General features: G+C 42.9%; 1 protein-coding gene across 1 annotated transcript; it reads right to left on the reverse strand.

Annotated features, from left to right (window-relative positions):
* Window positions 1-12,569: 12,569 nt before the first annotated feature.
* LOC138452871 (general transcription factor II-I repeat domain-containing protein 2A-like) lies at window positions 12,570-14,216 on the reverse strand. The gene has a single exon (XM_069605220.1). The coding sequence runs from the start codon at window positions 14,214-14,216 to the stop codon at window positions 12,570-12,572; it is 1,647 nt and encodes a 548-aa protein (XP_069461321.1).
* Between the last annotated feature and the right edge of the window lie 1,013 nt (window positions 14,217-15,229).

Below are 15,229 nucleotides of genomic sequence, written 5' to 3' on the forward strand. Positions count from 1 at the left end.
TTAAAAGCTTATGCCACAAACTCTGCCGGAAAACTGTTGGTAGCATAGGTAATGTTAACCTTTGGCAACATTTCCAATACAGAGAATTAACTGAGAACATGCGGCAATCTGCAGATCTCACTTATGCCAACATCTTAAAAAGTATTAGAGTTGGTGTATTATCGCAAGAAGCACAAGTTGTATTTAAAAACCGGCATATAGATGCACTGTATGGCGATAATGCATGTGCAACTGATGTTATGGAACAAATAGCGCACAAAAATGTCAATTGTATGGCCTTAATGCCAACTCTTGCAAGCTGTTTCATATTCAATGAAACAATGTTAAAGAAAGAAATGCAATCAATAATAGAAATTAGGGCTACAGACAAATTAGACGTACATGGTATGACAGTACCCATGTGTGAGCAAGCCACAACAAGACTAAATAGTTTAGAACATTCAATTTCCAACACAGCTGGGTTGGAACAAATATTGAAATTATCCTTAAATTGTAGAGTAATGCTTAAACGTAACCTTGACGTAGAACAAGGGCTAGTTAATGGAGCACTGAGCATAGTTGTTAGCTTTCAATCATACCCACGTGATAGCAACATTCAGTTTGTAAATATTCGCTTTGATAAAGTTTCAGAAGTGAAAAGGATAGGGTGCTCAATTGCTCGATTCCTTCTCTTCAAAGACATGTATGTACGTAGAGAGCAATTTTCTCTAACTCTTGCATATGCAGTTACCATTCATAAATCCCAAGGTCTTACCCTACAAAGCATTTATAGATATAGGAAACAGTGTTTAAGGAAGGCATGAGCTATGTAGCATTATCACGCTTACGTACACTTGACGGTCTATTGCTAATAAACTTCGATTCAAGTAAAGTCAAAGCTGATATTCCTTGCATTCTAGAATACAATAGATTGCCATCACTGTACACCCCTCATCTGAAACAATACCCTGTTCCAGATAAAGTGAAACGTGGTAAAAGAAAAGTAAATGAAACAGAAATGCAGCAGAATTCAACAGCAAATTCCGCAAAGACAAGAAGCTAAAGTTTCATCAATTGCCGCAAACATAGAACAACCTATTAGAGAATGTAAACCAGGGACGTCAGCAAAGATGCAACAGAAAAACCGAAAAATGCACTCAGATACAGAACTTGCTGGGCCATTCAAATTTGCAAATGAAAGTGGGGTAAATTGCTATGCAAATGTAGCAATGAATATTCTATTTCAATTGCCACTAATTGTTAACAATATTTACCTGCAAAGTACAGATCAATTGTGCTTGCAAATGTTAGTTCTGCATAGAAATGCAACAAGCAATCCTGACAACACACACAGTGTTTATGGAGTAAGGCAACAATTGGACGACTGTGCTGGAATGGTGAGATTCACTATGAACTCACAAGAAGATCCACAAGAATTTCTAATGTACATACTATTAGTACTGGAAAACAAAAGCATACCTGTAAATGAAATCTTCCAAATTTCGTACATGTGGAAACATACATGCACTCTCTGTAGCAAAGTGATACAGGAAGAAATCCCAAATGAGCGATTTGTGTATGTTTCCATACCAAATTGTGAGAGCATTCCATTTCAGCAACTTGTACAAAATGCAAACCATGGCAGATTATGTTCTATTTGCAATTCAAACAATCGCTCCACCTTACTGATACAATCACATAGTGCTTACATAATACTTATGCTTCTGCGTTATAATGCAGATGGCACCAAAAACAATTGCAAACTGACTGGATTCACACACGGTCAAGTGTCACTTGGAAAGAAAACCTTTACAACAGTAGGAATAATCTACCACGCAGGAGCTACAATCAATGCAGGGCACTACACTGCATACATTAAAAAGAATTCTGGATGGTTCGAATGTAATGATAGCACCATTACTCTAAAGCAGAGATTGCCAGCTAACCTAACAAATGTGTATTTAATGTTCTTAAAGCCAACATTTTCAAAATAATGTGTACTTCAAGATTGACAACAAATTATGTGAATGACTACAAACAGTTAGAATAAGCCCACAGGTATCTAAATACCCAACAGGATGGAAGAATGACACAAATAAATGATGATCACAGATCGTTGGAAACAAATGCACAGGTACAATACGCCTACAGGTATGTAACTGTTGTTAAAAATGGGCAGGAAGGCAGCAAACATAACATTGTTCAGAAAGATGAAGGAAACACTCAAAGGAAACAAGGAAGTAGTTAGTACCATAGGAAATGAAGGATTCTTTTTCCCCAGACCCAAGGATTAGAGAAGCAAACACAGAACCTGAGCGCAATGCACAGTACACTGGTTTGTAAACTAAATATGAGGGTAAAAAAAAAGGTTAACTGTCTATTATGCAATGTAGTAAATTTCCAAAAAATGCAAACACTAACACACCTTTTTCTTTCATCACAGAAATGGAAAAAGTGATACTTCCGCCAAGTACGATAGCCACTTCAAAAAAGTATGTGCATTCTGAACAAAGTAAGGAGTGAGTATATATGCAGACATTTTTTACACATGGGAATCTACACATCTAATCTATGGTAATAATATGCTGCAGGGCCTGTAGGCTGGGCCTTGCAGCTTCGGTGAGTAACCTACCACCTGCGCCTTACGACCAAGGTACAAGGAGTATAGTTCCTATCCACAACCATCGTTGCATATCAAAACCATGGTCCTTGCAAATTAGGTACTTATAAATTTACTTTTAGGACCATCGTCTGCAGCCATGTAGTTAAGACACTAGGGCGTGAACACAACTAGCGCATTACACCACACCCATATCGACTTGTCACTCCACGGTTTATTGCTTCAGTCTTGGGTGCATGGCCTTTGGCCATGCACCCAAGAGTTCAGGGTCTCCCCACAAGCACCTCAGTGATGTGTGGTAGTGGGGCTTTTTCTATAGGTGTGGTATCCTTCAGTACCTCTGGCCAGAGGCTTCCCTCCTAGCTGTATGTCCTTAGAAATTACATGTATGGGTGTGCAGTGGCTTCCTCGTCTAGCACTTACAACTTTGTTGTTGGGTGCATACACTCCCCACAACTTGGCAATCGACACGCAATACTACGGGTGTATCCATGGGTGTGCTATGCTGCGGTGGTTGTGGCCAGGGCCTACAGTCTTGGAAGTAAGGCCTTCGGCCTTTGGCCGATGGCCATCCATCCAAGACTCTAGGCCCTGGCCGCAACCACTGTAGCACAGCACACCCATGGCGCCGTACTAATTAATGTAATAATATCTATAGAAAAAACAAATGTAATTACGGCATGTTGTCAATTTCAATGTTCGCCACCACTGCGCGTGTCCTTACAACAGTTGAAGTATCCTGTGCACTGCATACACTGAAATGCTAACGTTATTATAGCTCTCATTTTCTGTGTGTACAAGGTGGCCATAGAAAATACATCATGAAGAAAGACCCCGAGAAGAAATGCATTGATCACCCATGTCTTACTGTCTGCACTTTTTCCAACGCTGTAGCATACAGAAAAAGAGTTTTATACATAGAGCATGTGTGCGCTGGTTGTTGCTTCGCTTTCGGCGGATCCAAGATGTCGGGCGCATCCCAACAATCTGACACAGAACACGTCCCGCAGCAGCCAATTGGCAGAGACGTTGTGTGTCCGCGGTTATGACGGCAACCCCTTAGCCAATCAGTATGTTGTCTGTGGAGCGAACAGGGAAGTGTGATCGCGGAGCGGACATAGATATCACAAATTTTTTTTTCACCTACTTTTTGGTCACTTTAAAGAATTTCACCTACTTTTTTGGTCACTTTAAAGAAAAGTACTGCACGGAAGGTCACCAAATTTACAAAAGCACGCTTTAGGGACCAAGGCCCTGCCCCTGCCACAAATTTCGTGATAATCCGTCCAGCGGTCTGGCCTGTAGCCGTGCGCAAAGTTTTTCCCCCATTCAGTCTATGGGAAAAAAAGACATTTTGGGACCCCCCTATTACTCCCCCCCCCCAGCACCAAACATCACCAAACTTTGCAAAAAAATTCAGAGTGGGCCATATACTTTTTTTTGCAAAGTTTGGTGAGGATTCGTCCAGGGGGAGCAAAGATATAAGGCGCCCAAAAAGTGCTCTTCCTATGGAAACAGCAACTTAACCATAACTACATGGCCACTACCGTTAATATATATATATGATACACTGCAATGACTTCCATCACAAAACACGTGTCCGCTTGATTCCATTTCAACGTAATAAAAAATACTTCCCGGCTTGCCAAAATGACATTTTCCTACTTAGCTCATAATTCCACTGTTCTCATCACAAACCACTGTGGTACCGATATCCGGATCCGTCGAAAGTAATTTCTTGAACACAAAGGCGTACTTATAAAACGATGTAATGTACCATACTCGATTTCAAATGTTGAGTTGCCTATAGTATACAAAAATATGTTCCGCACCGCTGGACCACACTACTAAAACAAAACCTTTCAACATAATGTTCACGTCAATTGTCTTTGCCTCTTCGACAAGCCTCCAAACCTCACCATGGTTTCTCATAGGGAACATCTTCACGATTTCCTACGTGCAATGGAATTTTTCTCTAACAGCATTAGAAATCCTCCAAGCCTCGCTGTGGTTCCTCATAGGAAAAATCATCACCGTTTCATTTAGAATGTTGCGGAACAAAGCCTTGAATATGTCTGCCAACTAACTATTCACCACCCCCTTCATCAACTGTACTACGTCATCCCTTGCTGGTGCAGATGGGGAAACCAGGTCTGCTCGCCCTCCCAGGCCCAACCGCCACTGGAGCTCATACGCATGGAGAGCCCTTCTACTCTACACGGCTCCCAGCTTGCTGCAAAGTCACTTCCCACCATAACGGCGGCTTAAAACACCACGTAGTGGCCGTAGCGCTCACTGTGCACTTCCTTTCATTTGACTCACCCTCAAAACAACATCATAAAACCTCGATTTCTCTGCCATACTCTCGCGCCTTTCTGACCGACATGGCCCCACTGTACCATAAAACATATTTAACAAGTGTGCGCTCTCTGTAGTGAACAGCATTGTTTCAATGAGCCATGTGCTCTCCTTTCATCTGTTGTCCTGATCATGCAAATTCAATATAATGTAAATCTCAAATTCCAGGCTGGCGTGGGATCTTTTAATTATGAGGGGATCTCTGGGGCATTATTTGTTGATGGTGGCCTCCCTCCCAGAGAACCCAATGTACCATTTTCACTATCACTGGGCAGGGTGGATTTATTTTTACAGTGCAGGGGGGGGATGGTGGGTTGCTTCAGCTGCTTCCCCCTCCCGTAGCTCTCCTTATTGTAATTCCAGTCACTGTAGTCTCATTTCCTGTCTTTTGCTTCCTTTTTTTTTTCCTTCATCTATTGTGGGTTCTTCAAGTTGATTAAGTCATCCTCGTCGCCATTGTTATAAATAAAGATGTAGAGATGTTTGTGCTTGGAGCATCTGAACACAGACCAGCTGTGGAGCCATCATATTTGGTCCAGTATGTCTTTATTGTACACATGTACAAATATACATCAACCAGTTTCTCTTGTGTATATACAGTGGCACATGGACAGGACATAGTTACAGAGCAGACCCACCGGCCATCCTCTCATCCCCAGCTCAGGCCCCCAACTGACACTCTCAGAACATTCACTCACAGATCCACACAACATTCTCCTGAGCTGCAGCATTCATGCATCAGCATTCTGACAGCAAGCACTCCAGGCCAGTGACATAAGACAAGACTACATTGCAAACCAGTTGCTGATGCTCAGAGGTCCAATCGCAATATTGTTTACCGCTATCTGCACAGCTTCTAGACATGGTGGCTCCTATTAGTAGCAGAAGCATGGTCATGTGACATAAAAAAACCCTGGTTGGAAATTGCATCCCGACAAGAGCACCAAATAGGTATATAGTCAGACGAACTCATGCAACGGTATTGGCCATCTATGACGAATGGATGGGGCTTTCCCTGCGCCACCTCACGGACGCTTCTCTACCTCAGACTAGCACAGGGGGCCTCCTGGAAGCACCACATATCAGCCACAGACAGCTTGCCTCATCTCTTTACTTCTCAACTCACTCACGTCTTAGGACTTATTTCTGATTGGTCGCTGCATCTCAAGCACTGGCCAGTCCTGCTGATTCGATTTGCTTAACATCCGCCATGCTCACCCGTTTATATCTTTTCACGTTGCTAAGCACCTCATCACTTCTCTGGTCTTCTCTCATATCTGTGCCCTTCTCCTTGGTCTTCCTGCCTGCCATCTTACTCTTCTCTGCTCTGTCTATAACTCATCTATCCATCTCGCACTCTCCTTTATTACTTCTTCTCTATTTTTATATCGGTCCTATCTTTTAATGCACCTGTCCCTTTTCACTTTATTTCTGATGTCTTCAAATGCATCCATGGTCTCGCTCCACTCTCTCATATTTAATTTGTTTCTACTCTGCCCCTCGTTCCCTTTGTTTCCAAACACATCTCCTAGTGACTGTTTCCGTTCTTTTTCACTTCTCGCATCAAAGCATTGGAATGCCTTCCCCCTCCCCATTCGTTTATCTTCCTCGTGCATTTTTCAAACTCGCCTCAAAGCTCATCTTCTCTCGCCTCTCTCTAATAACTGACTCTTATACCCTCTTTCTTACTGCTTCAATTAATTTATCATTGCCTTTATTAGTGTTCCATATTTTATCATTAGTCAGGTGGTCCGATGACCACCCATGAGATTCTGCTACAGGTAGAGTACAGTGCTGTTGCACATCCCAGGCCTGTTTATCTGACTGGTGAAAGTGGGTAAAATGATACTTTGTGTTGTTGCAAGATGGTAAAATGTGCAGTAAAGGTTTTGATGAATTTAACAGTATAAACAGAATCAAACATTACTACTCTGAGAAAGAGCACAAAACTCTTTTAGGAACCCTCAAGTCGCACAAAACTCACTGTGGGTGCATGTGTGGCAGAGACTACACATTCCAGCAAGCACTGCATTAATAACACAAAACTCAGTGTGGGCACATATCGGGCACAGACTACAAACCCAGCATGAACTGCGTTAATAGCACAAAACTAACTGCAGATGCATATTTGGCAGAGACTACACATCCCAGCATGCACATTATTAACAGCACTAAACTAACTAACCACATATCTGGCAGAGACTACAGTCTCTGTGTGCCTTGAACCAGAGAAGGCCCACCCATTACATTCATGCTGCACTCTACATTAAGAGGAAGCCTCAACATGCACAAAACTCATTCGGGTCGCATATCTGGGTGAAACTATATTTCCCAGCATGCACTGCATTAATAGCACAAAACTCACATATCTGGCAGAGACTACACATCCCAGCATGAACTGCATTAAGAGCACTAAACTAACTAACCACATATCTGGCAGAGACTTACATTCATGCTGCGCTCTACATTAAGAGGAACCCTCAACATGCACAAAACTCATTCGGGTCGCATATCTGGGTGAAACTATATTTCCCAGCATGCACTGCATTAATAGCACAAAACTCACATATCTGGCAGAGACTACACATCCCAGCATGAACTGCATTAAGAGCACAAAACATACTGTAGGCCCATATCTGCCAGGGACTACACTATATCTGAACCTGGGAGGGGCAACCCCTGCCTACTGTATTCTACATCAATGGATATACTGAACTTGCTCAAAACTCACTCTAAGTGCATAGCTAGCAGAGGCTACACATCCCAGTATGCACTGTGTTACAAGCACAAAACACCCTGCTAATGCATATCTGGCAAAGACAACAAGTCCCAGCATTCACTGCTTTACAAACACAAAACTCAGTGTAGGCACATATCTTGCAGAGACTACTCTATCACTCTGTGCCCTTAACCAGAGACACCCATTGAAGCTTACTGTACTCTAATTTGATAGGAACTCTCAATATGCTGTTTTGCATTTACCCCCCATCCCGTGCTCCCTCAACAAGATTGACCTGAGATGCAAAACTGTTGTCTCCTCATCTTCTTGAAGCAGTTGATCTATTCGGGTGCAGAGGAAGAAGAAAAAAAAAGTGAATGCCTGCACAGTATACTGTATACAGAAGCTACCATCCTTGCTTGTCCAAGCACTGGACAATTCTCTTCTCTGGGTGGGCTTTTCCATTGCTGTGGCAGTGAGTTGCGGACAGTTTTTGTGGCCATGTGGGAATCTGCCAAATGCTGTACCCACGGCCATGAAGCTCCTTCAGCCTCTTGCTCATCGCTGGAGCGATAAAAGGCCTGGCCATTGCACGGAGAACAGTAACTGACTGAGTTACATACACTACAATGCCAATGAAATGCCCAATGAATAACTGCACGGCCGTCACAACAAGGTAGCCTTAGAAAGGGGTTGCATACAGAGGGGGATCGGCAACCGGGGGCTTAAAAAAGAATCCTCGGGATCAATGCTTGTTGGAGCACAGTATAAAAATCAGCCATTCACTTGTGGGGCAACTATTCAATGCTACATTAGCAGGTAATCCAGTTTCCCTCAGTTTGAGGCAGCCTCGATGATTTTGTAACATTCCCCCAGATTCCCAAACCAAAATATCCTAAACTGAAGTGAACTGCCACTTGTTCACACTGCACTGAATAAGCCCGGGAGGTGCACCTACCTGACTGTAAGTCACTGTGATGTGGGCAGCTCTGTGCATCCCATGACAAAGGCCTGTCCCGGCCAAAACAAGTTCCAAGGTAAAGTTCTATTTTATTTTAGCTCCCACTTCAAAGGCACACAATAACACAATGGCCAGCTAACATTTTCATTTCACGGAGGCGAGAGTGGTAGAATTGTACATGTTCTTCGTCCGTTATTTATCTCACAACAGGTAAATTAATCAAATAAATAAATGGGGTTCACGATTAACACTCATCTGTTTATAGTGGCGTTATAGAGATTAGTAATTTTGGCCAATATTCCGTGTCTACCTTGACCCTGAACGATGCCCCTTGTACAGTCTGGTCAGTGATTGTTAAAACTTTTCTGTATACTATACTGAATGCGGAGGGAGCCACGAACACAGCAAGGTGTAAGAAGTGGCAAAGTGAGGCCCCCACCATTGTCCTGAAGAAGGCTGGAGCCAGAGAACCACAGTTATAAGGCTCGCTTAGTCTGGCTGAACACGTGTCCATGACTATTTGGTTGTTTAGCAAGAGTCACACTTTTAGAGAAACAGGGCGCATAGGAATATGCTCATGGTTTTGTTATTCTGAAGCCTCAATTCAAACAAAGGTCTGTTATACAGTGTTTGTATTGATGTGCAGTGTGATTATGGTTATAAATGGGTACGCCTGATCAACTAGATATGTATGTAGTTGTGGAACCAAACTGAATAATGTGTTTTGAAATGAAGATGTTTTGTAAGTTTTGAAATTGCAAATTGTCATTTATGAATTTTGTTTCAAAATAAACATTGACTTTTGTACAACACATGGTTATAAGTGAATATAATCAGTTCTGGCCAATACTTAAGGTCTTCGTCGATTGTGCCTTTAAACATATCGATTATCGATTACCTAGGTGACCAAGACTTTAACAGGTACCATTAGAGTTTATGGAATATGCAGGAGCCATCGCATATAGAGAGGGAGCCCAAACCAACTAACGGGGTGTAGGAGGGTTCTCCCTCCCAAGAATTGTTTTTAAAATAATGGGATAAAATGGTGCACATGTTTTGTGAAAAATTGGGTAAAACGCCTTACAGTTTGCAATCGGTTTTGTATGGTAGCACATGAAACAATCCAATTGATGCAAGTCAACAATGCGCAGGCGCTTTTTCCAGCCCATTTTCATTATGCCTTTGGCCAAAATATACAGCAGTTCAAAAAACATGTTCATGGTGGTTGTACCCATACATTAGCTTGCAGAATGCACCAATATATGCCAGTATTACCACTTCTGTTGGATTTACAAGTATAAAATGCAATGCCACAGTCCAGACTAGCTGCACTAATGTATGCCAGTCTAGCCATGTAATGACACTTATGATTTTACCCTTGATGCCCAGTAACAAAATGTAATGCCACAATAAGAATATATCGCCAAACGCGCTATCAATGGAGGCCAGTTTAGCCATATAATAAAACGTTTTTGCTTTACCCTTGATGCACAGTAGCCATGCCACAAAAAGGGTATAGTGAAACAAACTGCACCAATGAAGCCCAATTTTGCTTTCTAAGAGCACCCTTCATGTTTGCTTTACCCTTGATGCCCAGTAAAAGTAAAACACCACAGTACGAAAGTATAGCTATTCTAGATGCACCCCAGTATGACAGTCTACCTATGAAACCCGCTCCCTACTTTCCTCTCTCTCTCTCTCTCTGGCCGCCTACTCTGGGCCCTCTTCCCGCTCCTTCCTGTGAGGCAAAGAACCTTGGTGTCATCTTCGACTGCACCCTCTCCTTCTCTCCTAATATCTCTGACGTCTCTAAGAAGTCAAACTGCTGAACCCCCTCAGATGTATTCTTCCTTTTCTCACTTTCCTGAGAATCAAACTGTCTCTAGAGCTCTCGTCCTCTCTAGGGTGGACTATTGCAACAGCCTCTTTCTAAATCTTCCTGCCTCTACTCTCCAACTTTTACAACTTATCCAGAACAGGACTGCAAGACTTGTCCTTGGCCTCAAGCCCAGGGATAGCATCTCTCCATCTCTGAAATCTCTTCACTGGCTCCCTGTGGCTGCAAGCATCAATTTCAAGAACCTCTGCATCATCCACAAGGCTTTCTGGGGCCTGGGACCTCTCTACCTCCAACTTTCTTTTCCAAAACATCTTCCTTCTCAAGCTCTCCGCTCATCCACCTTCAACTCTCTGACGGTCAGACACTTCTCCAAGCAGAGTTGGGAGCAGATCAATCTCCTCGGCTGGATGCTCCCTCTGGAACATCCTCCCTGCCTCTCTCAAACTTGAGCAGAACCACCTCCGGTTCCGGAGGTAACTCAAGACCTTCCTTTTCGCTTCCATTTTCTCTCTTCCACTCCCCTGCTGATGCACTCAACTGTTCTGCACACTGGTCACCTGGTCACCCTCTGAACTCGGTCCCAGGTTCCTGCATGTCCAGTTGCCCTTGCACTGCCTCCAGGCTCCCCAGCACTTAAGGATCTGTATCTGCAACCATACAGTCCCTTCTCGCTGCACTTATGAGCCACCCGCTGCTGCAGTTGTGAGTTAATTGCACTTTCCACTTCTCCTCCTCCCTGGCACTTCTCCCCTTATCTCTTTCCTGCACTTGCGTGATCTGAATGACACAAGACCTAGTAAGATCGTTATTTTGTCCTCCATTTGTTTCCCCCTCCTTGTCTTGTCGCGCCTAGAAACACTTGTGTACAGGCACGTTCAGGCCTCCAGATAAGGTGCGTACTAGGCCTTTTTACGCATGAAAATCTTGTAAATACAACAGCTTTATTACTTTCCTGTGTACATTTACACACATGTTTAGAGCAGAGGGCAGTGCAAAGGTCAAGTTACTTGACAGAAACCAGAATGCTTCTTTTGATGTTCATCTACATCAGGCTTGTCCAACCTTTTTGAATGTGGGGCCGAAGCATGACATTTTTGTCACCCGGAGGGCCGGAGAGCCAAAAATCAACACCCTCGCCCAAAGCAGTATATTCAAAATCGATGGTATGTAACCTTTGACACAATTGCATCACAAGCAGTGACAGCCATGCAGTCCCAAAGATGTGTCAGGGACAGTGATCAAAGGTTAGTTTGTTGTGATTTCTTCCACCAGTGTGTGATATTTTACTGAAACGGTGGGGGCGACCGAGCGTAGCGAGGGAGCTGTAACGATCTAAGGAGGGTTTGGGGGGGTTCCCCCCCCCAAGATATTTTTCCAAATATGGGGATGAAAGAGTGCATTTTACAGCAGGAAAAGTGGCCAAAAAGCCATAAGTTTACAATCAGTTCTAAAGGGGAACATGTACATTCCATGTCACCAACAGCAGACAAGAACATTGTAGAACACCACATTTTAATGATCAATGTGTCCACAGTGTAAGACAGCACTGTCACTGATGTAACACATTGGCATGCTGGTTGTGGCCAAAATATGCCTCTGTAGCAACATGCCTATGCTAGTTGTTCCCAATTTAGGACAGCATTGTCCTGTACAAAGCATGATTGATACTGCCTGAGCATGTGCAGTGTGCCCAATACATATGGCAGCTTATCTCTGTAATAAACGTTCATTACTTCTGTGGTAATGAAAGAAGCATAATCCCATTCAAAAGATAAAATGTTGAAAATTGATCACCCAAAGGTGAACCCAATTGAAGAAACGCGATGCGAGCCCAATCTAAAAGTACGAAGGACTTTTTTTATTGCATGATTAGTCACTTGTAAAGTTGCAACTTGCAAAGCATTCAGCACAGTTAAGAAGAAGTCCAATAATTCTAACACTGCACATAGTTTCAGTGTGACACTTGCCATTGTTTTTGCTTGCACAAATGCTCAATATCCGTTGGCACACTTGATGTGGCAATGCAGAGTATTCCAGATAGGTGTCCATCTGTCAAAAGTGATCTTGATATTGTTTTTATGCTCTTCAATCTTCAGAAAAGCTGTTCACAGCAATACGTGCTGCCAAAAAGTGCAATGAACCGAAGTGCATGATTAGACAGATTTGGGAAAGAGTCCCATGTAATGTATTTACTATAAAATGTATGCAGGGTATGTTCAGAAAAGGCTCTCTTCAGGTCACCATTACTTTGCATGTCAATTAATTCCATTTGAAACATGTCAGGAGCATTGGTGACATTAGTACCAAACGGATCTGCAAAAATCTTCAGCTCATCACTGTGCTCCCTGGAATCTGAAAATCGGTTTTTAAATTCAATCAAAAGATTCCCAACCAGTGCCGAATACTTGTCATGGTTGATGCTGTGAGCAGATCTAGTCATCAATACTGTGAAATGAGTAGCATTTTTTTCATTCAGCTGTTTCTGAAACAATTCCAGTTTATGAACAAAGGATTGGATGTGCTCATACAGCTTGTTCACAAACTGTTCCTTCCCTTGCAGTTTTATATTCAGGTCCGAAAGATATTTTGTTATGTCAACAAGGAATGCCAAGTCATTCAACCAGCTCGCATCATCCAAGAAGGTGACATCTTTCCCTTTGTTCGTCATGAATGTTTTAATTTCATTAAGCAGTGACAAGAATCTGGATAGTGTGGCTGCCCTGCTAAGCCAACGAACTTGGCAAAAGAAGATCACATCATCATGGTCTGCTCCCATCTCCGCAAGAAATACTTGGAACTGTCTATGGTTAAGCCCTTTTGCCCTTATGAAATTCACTGTAGAAACAACATTTTCCATCACATGCGTCATCTCCAAGGCCTTTGCGCACAGTTGTTCCTGGTGAATGTTGCAGTGATGCATGATGACATTCTGGGGAACTGACTTTGCCATTAAACTGACAAATCCATTGTGTTTGCCGATCATAGCAGGGGCCCCATCAGTTGTCAGACCACAGAGTTTGTCCTCTGGCAGATTGAATTTCAACAAGACACGTTTCACTTCATTGAAAATGTCTTGTCCTGTTGTTTTGCCTTTCATTGAACATAGGTCAAGTAGCTCCTCAACAATTTGGAATTCTTTGGTCACTCCTCGTACAAAGATCGGCAGTTGGGCGATATCACTCACATCTGTGCTTTCATCCACCCCCAAGCTGTAAAAGTGACAGGCACCCAATCTTTTCGTCAGTGAGTCTTCAATGTTTGATGATAGGTCATCTACTCGTCTAGCAATTGTCTGATGTGAGAGACTGATTTTCTCCACCATTGCTTGTTTGTCAGGGAATGCCACAGATGTCAATATTCCCAAGCAATCTTTGACAAATTCTCCATCGGACAATGGGTTCCCTCTCCTCGCTATGGCCTCGGATATCAAGTAACTTATCTTGGTTGCTGCCTCAGAGTTCTGTCTGCCAGCTTTGAAGAACGACTGTTGCCCGATCAGGGCCTGCTTCAGCGAGTTTGCCCGATCAATCCTAATCTGGCCAATCAGGTTGTCAAATTCAGTGGCAGGTTTTGTAGTATAATGCTGCTTGACATTGTATTCCTTGTAGAGCGCTACTTTTTCCTGGCAAATCAGACACAAGATGTTCCCCTTTTGTTCACACACAAAGAAATCCTTGGCCCAACTATCCTTGAAAACACGACATTCAGCATCAATCTTTCTTTTCTTCTGATTCGCCATCTATTGAGAGTTGGGTAGGTTTTAGTCATATGAAAGCACGTTGTCACAGGCCCATTACAATCAAAACAATTCAAACTTACTTGTATTAATAAGTAATAATGTTGTGGTTTTAATATAGGCAGAACATTGGGCCATACTGTAGGGCATGATTAAAAAAGCCTCACCCATAGTATTGTCCCACAAATCTATAACAATGCCTGTAGAGAAGCAGTGTTTGGCATGTGATATACAAGTCAGTGGTGGTGGGTGCGGACACAGGATGTGGCACCCTTGTGATGCTGCTTACATATGAATTAATGCAAAGGAATGCTCTTATTCTCACGTGGCATGCAGCCAGAGGGAGATAAAACACTAAAATGCCACTGAAACATTAGTAATTGCTCTGTCAGCTTTGTTCTAACGGGGATAAACTCAGAGGATAGTGCTCTTACCTGGTGGAGGACAGAGAGGGAGGTTAGTGATAGTATCAGGTAAACCGGAAAAGTCGTTGCTGCAGCGAGCTGATAGAGTTGGAGGTGGCCAACAAGTTATGCCTGTTGAGGAGAACAACATGTTTTATTTGTTACGTCGTGCTAGTTGCCAGAGTCTTTCAGCTTTGTAGTAATGCAAATTAAAGGCATGGCTATTAACCAGTACACATAATGTCATTATATAAGTGGGGAGGCCCAATTTCTTTCACAATGCTTCTTTCACAAAGTATATATGACCATGACCAAAGCCCATGTCCCCTACTTTTGCCTTTGGCCCCCTCTTTGCCCCTCCTAAATTTGATTCCTGATGACACCACTAGATTGACCAACTATGGAGGCTCATGAGGAGCAGGGGGCACAATTAGTGAGCTGCAACTAGATCCATTTCAGCCTATATATCTGCTACCATAGGCGACTGGTCCAGGGGGCACCATAGGCAGTAACAGTCCTCCGCCACGGCCCAGAAATAAAATTACTCGGTTCCACGTACCCCACAAACATTGAACACATTTCCTACAAGAATGGATCACCATATGTATCATT

The sequence above is a fragment of the Ambystoma mexicanum genome, chromosome 4p, assembly GCF_040938575.1.
Source record: "Ambystoma mexicanum isolate Mex_15411 chromosome 4p, UKY_AmexF1_1, whole genome shotgun sequence".
Taxonomy (NCBI): domain Eukaryota; kingdom Metazoa; phylum Chordata; class Amphibia; order Caudata; family Ambystomatidae; genus Ambystoma; species Ambystoma mexicanum.